The sequence below is a fragment of the Cladosporium halotolerans genome, assembly GCF_011745625.1.
Source record: "Cladosporium halotolerans strain TM138-S3 chromosome Unknown Sca118, whole genome shotgun sequence".
Taxonomy (NCBI): Eukaryota; Fungi; Ascomycota; class Dothideomycetes; order Cladosporiales; family Cladosporiaceae; genus Cladosporium; species Cladosporium halotolerans.
In genome coordinates, this window is record NW_027191568.1 from 1 (window position 1) to 11,387 (window position 11,387).

Sequence of the window (11,387 nt, forward strand, 5' to 3'; positions counted from 1 at the left end):
TGCTTGATCACGGTCCTTTGGCTTGCTTGCTTGCTTGGTGCTCATAATAGCCAAGCGCAAGCAAGCCGCTCGTACTGGACTTGCTTGTGGACACCACTGGGCAAGACTGGCGTCTGTTGCGCAAGGATCTGGGATTCGCAGTTGCAGTATCGTTGAACTCGTATTTGCACATGGTTTTCTCCAAGGCTGAGCCGTGACGAGTCATTTCCGCCTTCTGCTGTCATAGTCCGATCGTCGGACTCTAGCGGCAGCCGGAGTTGGCTCAGGAATCTGGGCTTGCGATCGGGAGCGCTCCCCGCCCAGTTGCAGAGCCTGGCTCAGCTGTGCGCGCATCCTTGTCAAGCGTTCAGGGTGAATATGCACCAGGTAGCATCTGCAGGAAGGCGGGGTACGATCGATTCTGTAGGACATTAGGGCTACTTGCGATTTTATTTGAACTCCATCGACCCCCCCTGGATTATTGCCTAATTGGAGTAGCATTGGAGGGCAGGAGGCGGGCGCGGGTTCTCAGTACATCCGAAGATTGAAACAAGCAGCCAACAGGACTCCGCTCTTCGCACACACCGCGACGCGCTTCGTCGCACATGTTGCTCAAGCGAGTTTCTCCTCTCCAAAATCCATCGACAACTGCATCACGTATCACGACACCCTCTGCCAGTGACAACGTTGCAGACCGACAAAACAGACACCGAGATTTTCGATCGACCCCTGTGAACATGGCGGCGTATAGAGGAATGCGCTTGTATGGCAGCGAAATGCGTCAATTCATGGAGCATCGCATGGAAATACTTCGCATGGTAGCAAAACAAATCACACTGAATTTGGGGACCAATGGTAAAACCGCCAAGCGATTTTTATCGATGTTGATCAACAGGCACATAGGTTACAATGAGTACCTGTTCGAGACAGCTTCCGAGAAGTGCGGTTCGACGAAAGTATGAGTTCGTCTGTCTCTCGATCAGCAGCTGGAGTTTCACTTCCACCAGCAATGGCGAACAATTTGGGCAACATTTGCAATGATGCAGAAGAATCCGCAACAGTCGAGGGCCTTACAGAAGCAGTGGCAAGAATGGAGCACGAACAGCGAGACTTTCAAATTCTTCAGCCCGCCACCGGAGATACGCAACATCATTTACGTCCTCTCGCTAGATGCTGAGATCGAGCCGTCTCCAAAAGCGAAGGAGAGGAAGATCCATCGGCCACTCGGCAATCCAGGCACTTCGATAATGCATCTCAATAAGCAGTCATGGACTGAGGCCAGCTCATATCTCTTCAGCACAAACGCGTTTTTGCTGATACACGCATCGCTGACAGAGAGACTGATCAGCAATGAAATATTGTCGCAGAAGAATACGCAGCCTCTGCTTGGCTTTATCCCACGAGCATACGTTCAAGCTCTTCAGAGTGATATCCGTAGATAAGCAGAAACAGCACGACTACGCAGACGAGGATCTCAAACGATGAACCTGAAAAGCTCACCGTCCATATCCGCCCAATCCCCTCCAAAGCCCTCATCAACCCGGCTGCCAATGTGAGGATCAGGTGATCGTCAATGACGGTTGCCGTAAGCAAATAGTTGAGCTAATCTTCAGAGCGGCATGGGCCGATTTACAGATAGAATGATGCAGACAGTGGCAGCGTTCCGGAAAAACCCAAAGGCAAGGACGACTCTGCGGATGATGCTGATCATGCTGGACCATTCACACCACCGGTATCGAGTACAGATTTTCAAACCTCATGTGAATCCTCTTTAGCTCTGAACGCTTGCAGGCGAAGAAAATCGAGAGGTTCTCTATCCCAAACAATCGATACGCCTGTAGATTTGCGGATTCAAGATGACGCACATGGTATCTCTAACAGTTTACAAACTTCCAATTTTAGACCAGATGTCTTGATCATCAGCTGTGCTGTTATCAACGAAGCTCTATCGGTTTTGTGTAGAGACTTATGCTCCATATGGAGCGCAAGGATTGTCAACCGTCCTTGTGAACGTGACCAGACAGTACGATGACGGGGCCTACACATGAGTGCAGTGCAGTGTGGTCGCGCTGCTGTGCTCCGATATCAACATTGGATTAATTAGATGCTCGTGCTGAACGAAGCGCGCGCGGCCCCTAATAACCGAGTTACTTGCCCCGTTGGCCGAATCCAAAGGCTGCCTTTCCGACTGCTCAGCGGGGTAGCCTTGAAAGTGTCTGCTGCCATGCGAGGATTAGAGTCAGACGACTTGGAATCTTAGGAATATGTTTCAGGGAGTCATCGAGAGGGTGAGCATTGTTCAGCTGAGGTTTGCAGCCAGGCTGTTGCCGCTCTGCAGGTGGGGCCGACATGCCTGTGGTGTGCTTACTTCTTTTCATATATGTACGACCGGATTTCCGCTGATGTTCTGTTCATGAGGCAATATGTCGTCTTGCGGGCATCCTGCGCTGGCTGCGACAATACATGGCGGGATCACAGAATGGGGCAAGTTCCCCGTGGTGGCTACTGTTCGCTTTGCATAGCATTTACTTGTCCGATGCTGTCATCTCCCATGTTGCGCCAGAGTACAAAGCAATTAATGCTCTTCAGACGCGGCGAGGGTTTCCCCTCGAACGTTGTCTGCTGCGTATCCCAAATAGATGGAGCGGCTGATCGGGCGGTCTTGCTACCAACACTCAGCGTTTTCAGACGCGCCGTCTTGATCTCTTTGGTGAGAATGACCCGTGGACTCATCGCTCGCGCATCTAGATAGCTTGCTTGCTTCCGCTGCAATAAGTTGTGTAGGTGTACGTGTCAAAGCCAACTCGGGGGTTCCCGTGGTGCGAAGCCAGGATGACGCTTTCTCGGCCCAAACGGCTTGCTCGGCTCAGGTCAGGCGCGGAGAGGGAGGTCCCTCAGCTTCCACCGCGCTTGCGGTCGCGTGCCGCGTCGCGTCTTCGCAAATTCCCGTCCTCCGACATACGCACCCTATGATCAGCGGATCGGATGACGAGTATGCGACAAGAGCGGAAGCGTCAAAATAAGCCCGCATCGAATCCGTACCCGGTTTCAACAGGCCATGCGAACAGACAGACGCGCCATGCCAAGGACAAGCGTCGTTTGCCACCAAAAGCGCAAGCTTCACGCCCCTTTCTTGCATCGGGTGAAGGCGTGTCCGGAATAACGTCCCCGAAGGACACGGCAGCAAGGAAACGGGAGAACCAGGACCTGTGCGAGGATTGCGGCGACGGCGGAACGTTGATCTGCTGCGAATACTGCGATCGATCTTATCACGGTGTCTGTTTAGAGCTTGAGGTCGGCGATTTGCCCGATGACTGGGCATGTCCAAAGTGTGAGCGGTCGCAGAAGAATGTGGACCTCTCACTCGACCCGCGAGCACGTCTGTCGGCGAGTAGCCGAGGTTCAATCTCCTGCGGCGAAGGAACACCACAAGTCTCGCAGGCTTTACACGCATTTGGGGAGCCGGGCGAGAATACCAATGGCAAATTGCGAGGACCTTTGCTGGCGACTTTGCTAGCGACAAGCCGTGACACGCCATCCCGCAGCGACAGACGATCAGAAACCCCGCAGTCTTCACGCGCACTTGGCACGCCGAGCGAGAGCAGCAATGTTGAACCAATCTCTAGGCTCTCATACGAACACCGCGACTATCTGGCGCTCCCTTCCAACATCGAAGGCTATTCTGGAAGAGCTGACGCTCAGTGGGCCTACAGGCCGGCATCCAAAACACCGAGCGCTGAGCCGCGACTTCGTGATCTCGTATTACCAGGACGCATCCAAAACATTGATGCTGCGCAACGGGCTGACGGTTCACCAACAACATGCTGCGCGATCAACGTCAGTCCGGAAATCCACAGTGGACAGCAGACTCCGGGAAGCTCGATGCTTGAAGTTCCGGCAACCGACGATCGACGCATGAGTGATGAGGAGCCGCGGGAGGATGGGAAAAGAGGCATGGTGATTCCTCCAGAGGCGCTGAGGCACCGTATTCCTCAGCTTGAAAATGCGATATCGGTGTCATCGGACACGGTTACGCAGATCGTGAGGAAGGATCACAAATGCCAAGATGGTGGCCTGACACCACCCTACAGCGATTGCCATGCGCGGTTGGATTGTGATGACCCTCAGTTGATTGAGCCAAAGATGATTCAGAAACTTGCAGAAATGGAATGCTTCCAGCGCCATTGTTCACGTTCTACCCTACTTCAGGCAGATCTTTGCGCGATAGACTCAGTGTCTGACGCCGTAGACGCCGTCTGGAAAACTTGCACTATCCGAACACCAATAGCAATCGACGGGAGTAGCTGCTTTCCCTCTAGAGAACCGGACGACGAAGCACTATGGAATGAAGCCTTCTTCGACAGAGCCTCCAGGGTGTTTCTCAATGGTGAAGAGAGCACGCGCCGGGACAATCTTGCGCGCGCGTTTTTCCAGTTGTTCAAGCCAAACAAGCAGTGCCCCGTCTCCGTCATCGGAATCCAGCCTCGCGAATCTGCTCTGCCTGAGTACATGGTGCCAACCAGCCTTCATGAATACGTTACACCCCACGCGCAGCGCGATACCATTTACAATCTGACTCCGACTTACTCGTTCGTTGATCTGCATGTCGATTATGGCGCGGACGGTATATCAAAGACAATGGGAGAGTGCGAGAAATATTGGTTCCTCTTCCCACCAACTGCGGAGAATTTGCAATTGTTGGCATCGGTTCACGGTGAGCATAGGAAATTAGGAAAGCTATTGCCTCGGCTTGAGTGCGGTATTGTTGCCCGGACAAGGTCAACTGAGGCCCTTTACATACCGTCAGGATGCATACACGCCACGTACACCACGGCCGGCGGATTCCTGGTCGCGAAAGACTTTGCGACGCCCCTCACGTGCGATGTGATCGCACGCCTTGTGTGCTCGGAATACTTCGCCGTTTTTGACCACCGAAGTCACGAACTTTGTCTCGACTGGTTCGAGCTGTCGTTGCAAGTTGCGAGCCAGCACAGGGACATTACCAAGGTATGCAGCGCCTGGTGCATTGTCGAAGACGCTCTCAAGGCTTTCACAGCGGGACCACTACGAAAACACTTCGAAAGGGTCAAAAGCAGGGGCCGCGGCTGGTTCGATGCAGCGTTAGACAAAGATGATGCATCGCTCGAGGATTGTCCATGCGGATGGAAATGGAAAAGAGGACAACCTCAGTTCAAGGCACACTGGCAGAAAGATCATTTCGAACGAGGACGCACAAGTTAGTATATCGCATTCTCATAGTCAAACCTATACATACACGTATCCACCGTATCCTGAAGTTGAAACTCCTGTCCCCGTGCACGGCGTGCCATAGACGAGATCGAGCTCGCCAGCGGTGGACATTCGGACTTCGATGAACGGGAACAGCCGTGCCGAGGTGAGATCTCTCTGCTTTCGCAGCGCAAGCCCGAGCGCAACAAACTATCCCGCCGCGTCCCTCCTCCCTACCGGATCTCTTCGGCAGTCTGTTATCATTTGCTCGGCCTGCAACCATCCTGTACGCGGACTCCACAACTCGAGATGCCGAAACTACGAGACGTCTCCCATCTCGTGCAGAACAGTGCATCTCGTGCATCGCGAAAAAGAGCTTGCTCAGAGAACGGCGGCCCGGAAGCCAGTCGTCGACGTCCATCCTTGAGCTTTTTAGTCTCAGACTTCGTCAAGACAGGCACGCAAAACAAGGCTGGGTCCCTGCGTGAACGAGACATTCATGATGGAACTGGGGCAGAGGACGGACACGGAGCGCCCGCGAAAACGGTGGGATCTGAGCCGTTTGCCTCGGCAGGCGATACGAACACCGGCGTCAGCGACGTTGCGGTGAGCAAAGACGGCGTCGAGGATGGTGAAAAGTTGTTGATGGAAGTTGGGGACCAGTCGAAGGCGCGTGGTTCAGTGGCCGCAGATCAACCCGTGGATCATGGTGAACGCATGATAAACAACGACCGCCCCGGCACCAAAGAATCATGGGATGGCATATTTGAGGGCGTAGCCGAGTCGACAGGGATTGACGAAGGCAAGTTGGACAACCGTGACACAGCCGACGACGCAGAAGAGTCAAGCCCAGGTTCAGGGAGCATGTCCGATAATGCTGCAGAGGAGCCTTCTGGCTCGTCCCCGAGCCGACAGCAATCTGTCTCCTCTACCGGTTGCCCGCCCGTGCAGGAATATTTCGTCGTAAAAGAGAACAGAAAAACTCCGAATTGCAAACCCAAGATCTTTCGCACAGACCTCGCTAAACGCAGCAACGTAGAAATTTGGCGGCAATTACAAGAACTGCAGACCGTCCAGCATGCAGGTGTTCATTACTGCCTGGATGAAGTTGTCTACGTTTACACCTCTGAGGGAGATGATTCACCCGCCAGGATCCGGGAAATCCGCGATACAAAGGATGACAAAGGCAGGATTGACATATGTGTGTCCTGGCTCTATTCGGAGGAGGAGGTGAGGCCTACCTGCAACAATCCTGAAGATTGGTCGAGCGGCGCCACTCATATCGACAGCGACCGGCTTCAAATCGTGCCGTGGGACACGTTGAATGGCCATCCTACTAAAATGGAGGTCCGACCCTGCCCAAAGAAGATTTTGAGCTTCGGTAAGAAGTTCAATAGGATCTTGAAGCGCGATGACGCGGCTCTGAAGAGATTGAAATTGGCCAACGAACATGGCGCGGAAATTTCCAGGCCCCAGCGCATGAGGATGCTATCGTGAGAGATAGAAACGCATACAACGGGTACGAAGAACTGCAAAGCACGTCACGAATAAAGAAGAAGGTAAACGGGACGATGACGAGCATGTGGGAAGGCGTTGTAAACAAAGATGTGCCGCGATGTTCTGGCGAAGATTGCTGGAAAGCAGCGTGGAGCGATGCCGTCTGGACCGTCAGCTGGGCCGTTTAGCGGAATGCAGCAAAGCTCGACACCACAGAAAAATGAAACAGTCGCCAACTCTTCGCGGCGGCGCCGCGGGCCCGTCTCGCGAGACAGGTCTGTCGGGCATTGGAGGCAGGTGACGGCTGCAGTAGCTTCGCAAGGACGTGTCCGATCATGACACAGCTTTACGTTTCCGCCTCAAACGATCGACGTAACGCTCTCCGCTGAGTATCGGACTCGCTGAATCCTCGACTGGCTCGGCACTGGCTCGGCAGGCGGCAGGCCAGACTGGCGCGTCTATGTCGCAAGTTCTCTTCTGCTGGACCTGATCGAGTACGCTTCAGCTTCTCCGGCCTTGATACCGAAGAAGCTACTGCGAACGAGAATGGCTGCTGCTGCAAAACTACGCAACGACATGCTTATCGCGCTCCTAGACGCTGGAGATGCCAGCGCTCACCTCAGTGTTGGCGGTATTCAATAGGATCTCCCGGAAAGAATTCGGAATGGCGTTGCTGGCGCAGTGCGCGGGCACTCTGTGTGTGCGGCTATTGCGAAAACGATCGGCGCAGTCCGATTGTCACTCGGACCTGTCCCGATGGCAGACGCAAATGCATGAACGACGCCCCCGTGCCCGCAGAGTTATCGCAGCAGTACTCGCGGCCGCAGGTTGGCCGTTCATACACCACCGTAGGACGAGGATGGTGGGATCGCTCGATCCAATGGTGGTCCTGCGCCAAATACGCCGCTTAGACGCAAACAAGATTACTACGAATCTCGACAGGGGTGTCAGCAGGGAGGTCTTGCAGCGCACCTCCCGAGGCGGGCATGTTGTCAATAGAACGTGGGCTGAAGCGCCGCCAAAAGGGCAGCGGGGAATTGCCGAGGACGTTGAAGTCTTTAAGGAACCACCGTCGCCATCACACCATCGCGCTCTGGGCGACGGCATCTGCAACCTGCATTCGGGGTTCACTTTTGAAAGTTGCAACTCAGATTCGACGGGCCACAAGACGTGCTTTGTATCACGTTTCACGTTCTCTTGATTCACTAACGATGCATCGGCCTGAAAACAACGGCGATTCCCGTCTATTGCAGGCATATGAACTTGGTAGGAAAAGTATGGAAGCCGACTGCGCCGTGCCGTCGGACGTCCGAAGGCTGTCTGCCATCTCGACGACACACACCAACCGTCGAAGGAAATGTCAAGAAGCTGGTGGGACTGTCTTTCCACATGTTTCAATGCGACGGTCTACAGCAATACGTGTCGCAGACACCTCGGACGTTTCTTTTCGCTTACAGCCATTCAAGCAAACAAGAGCTCCGAAGAAATAAACGCGGCTGAGGAATATCGTTTTTCTTATTATGTAACCTTGAAGGGTTGGCATACACAGTGGCCTAGCGGTTCATGTGCCCCGGCGTACGCGAGCTGGTAAACGAACCTTGATATCGAGCGAGATTCCAGAATCGTTTAGTAACATGACAAAAATGCTTCGCTTGACCGGCAGTGGTGTCACGCCATTGACTTGCAGTGCGATCTTATTAACCTGTCGTGCGACTGTGTTACCCTGCTATGCTCTGCTGTGGGTCAACCTCTATACGTCATCGCATCGCTAGACTACGCTTTCCAAGAAGTGAGTTCTCGCTCCTATGTCTTTCCAGCGAGTGGGAGAGCACGGTTCACGTCCGCACAAGGCTGGGTATTCTCCTTTTGCCTCTTGAAGCTTCGGCGAAAGATCTTGAGCTTGTCCGTCGACCCTCATAGAACATTGGTATCGCTGATGAAGCATGGAAAAGAGTAGTTACGACAATTCAATCACAACGAAACAACAGCTATGTGCGAAGCGTGGATCTTTTCCTTTCACTCGCAAAAAAGGCACTAGAGCAGAAGATTCCAAGCACTTCTTGGAAAGCGTCGTCTGCCCGTACGACGACGTATAGGAAGTTGATCCACAACATCGCGCCACAGCGTCGCACAGCATGGTGACACAGTCGCACTGCGCGTCACTCATGTGTCGCTGCTCCAGCTGAGAGATATTACTGTTGTGGTGTTACTGAACGATTCGTGCTTCTCGCTTGATATCGAAGCTTATTTACCCCCTTGCTTAAAGACACGAAGCACTCGGACACTGTGTCTACTCACCGCTGCGGCCAAGACGTGAAGCTTGTCCGCTCCGATTGCAGCAAAGAAGGAAAGACAACATGTACATGTGCAACTAGGTGTAGTCTGTCGCAGTTCCTCGGGTCTCACAAATTACTCTGTTGTGTATCAGGTTTCTGCGAGCATGCAAGGATGATGGGCCAAACTCATTACGCAAAATCTATCTCATCACGCTTATATCAAGACGAGGCCAATCGCTCTATGCGGCTTCAAAAGCGAAAGACTAGTCGGCAAACAGCCGCCGAAGGCGCCTCTAGCCAACGTCAAAGGGAAAAACTTGATTCCATCGCCGCCGACTATGGCAGCGCCAACCACGGGGAAAGTCACCACCGGTGCAGGCCAGTGGCGTAAGGTCACTGTAGCATCGTTATGCGACACGAGAGTCGTCAACCCGATGCCACCCGATCCAACCACCAGTTGTCGCGCCTTTCGATCCACACCTAATCCTTCATTACATGCAGCCCCATCTGAATCTGTCAATCACCAGCACAATGATTTCAGAGAACCCGCTACTCTCTTTATACCACAGATGGTCATGCGGAGAGCCGGAGGGGGATTGACTCGTCCTTTCCAATTCTCAGAGATCGTGACGATCGCACTAGATCATTTGACTTGAAAAATGCTCTCCCAATCTCCCACTGCCACCTCCAGCCAATCACCAGAGGCGATGTTCGTTCGAATGGCAATCAGAACGTATTGAAGGGCCATCCCACACCACATGATTCAACTCAAGAAAAGTCTCGGCCCAACAGACCTTCTTACACTGAGGAGCAGAAATTCTCCATCATGTACTACCGCATCATCAAAGAGCTCTCCTGGCCTGAGATAGAGCTTGCATTCGGAAAGCTTTTCGATCCACGGACCACAGATGGTCTTACCAGCGTATACTACCGCGTTCGGAAGAGTTGGGGCGAAGTCTCGAAGACCGAATCGACATCAGTCAACGACCGTAACACGATTGAGCTTCAATCCGTCCGTTTTTCCAAGGCCTTTTTGATAGAGCTTGGCTATTGTGACGGGGAGGACGTGTAGGTGCCTTGCAGCCCTCATTCGATCTGGGCATGCGAGCTTTGGGACACATTTTGACATTCGATACAGCGTATGCAATGGGAAACCGACTTTGATAGTGCCGCTTTGATAGTTGAGCTTGTCGGTGCCTAAGGGTGATTGGTCCACCATCAGCGAAGTCGTGCCCGCACCCATCGAAACGACACCTCTCAGCATGCGCTTTATTTCCGCTTCGCTTACGTAGGGGTGCAGTACGGGTCAGTTACTTCTTGTGTGAGCTTCAGTGGGTGTCTGTTAACCGCACCTGGAGATGAAACTACCGCATCATCAAAGAGCTCTTCTGGCCTGGAATAGAGCTTGAGTTCGCAAAATTTTTGGATCAATGGCGCACAGATGGTCTCACCAGCGTCTCTACTGAGCACCAAACCAATGCCTGCGAATGACACAATGATTGAAAGTAAAGCTTCATACGTTTGCGGTGTCTTGGCCATGACGATGAGTAAGGCTATGTCGAAGACGAATGTCCCTTTCATTGTTGAGTTGCTCAGGGATAAAAGCATTCTCCCGCTGATCCGCTTGCCTTATGTCCAAGGTCGATCTCCGGATTGCAGGATCTACCTTGTTGCTTCTTTGGCTTGCTTTGAATCCGGCTCTGGGACTGTATGCTCAGCAGATGCTGTATGTCATTCTGTGCCGTTTGCTCTGTGGCTGTATGGTCTGCAACTCGTTCTTGTTATACGATCGTATATTCTCATATTTCTGCTTGTTCTTTTGTGGTAGTGTTTTGCTCTCTAGCTGATGCCATATTTTCTTCGACTTTCTTTGGACAATTGGGTGCTTGTACATGGCGCTGCTAGAAAGCTTCACTTGGGCCCGGCATACGCGAAGGATCGATGTGATGCGACTCGTGAAGCATGTATCAAAATCCACCCACGTTCGGAAGTATCGCAACATTTGTCTATTCAAGGATCTGCTCCAAATTAATTTCAACCTGACGCTCTCGACTTTCATCAGGCCATTCGCAAGGTTGGAGCACTAAGCTTTCCGTCTTCTCAATAGCGCACTAGACTACCACCTGCAATTGTGTACTTGCCAGGTGAGCACTTTCGCTGGTGTGCATTCGAAGTTCGGGCGCCGAATCTACGTTGTGACGCGAGAATTCCTTTGCGAAGCCTCTGCATGAGAAGACTCGCTTCAACCATCTGTAGCGAAAGGCCATCGCGGTCATGTGGCAGCCTGTGGGATCAGAGTCGAGACAGCAAGTATGGGGGGACGAGGCGTAGCAGCCTGCCATCCATCGGAACATGCCCTGGCTTCAAGGAAACGGGTGAAAAACATTGCAAAACCTTACTGCCTCA

General features: G+C 52.8%; 1 protein-coding gene across 1 annotated transcript; it reads left to right on the forward strand.

Annotated features, from left to right (window-relative positions):
- Window positions 1-5,517: 5,517 nt before the first annotated feature.
- On the forward strand, window positions 5,518-6,705 carry WHR41_09673 (uncharacterized protein; the record flags this gene model as incomplete). The annotated part of the gene is made up of 1 exon (XM_069378275.1): window positions 5,518-6,705. One exon carries the CDS (start codon window positions 5,518-5,520, stop codon window positions 6,703-6,705), a length of 1,188 nt encoding a protein of 395 aa, XP_069224969.1.
- Between the last annotated feature and the right edge of the window lie 4,682 nt (window positions 6,706-11,387).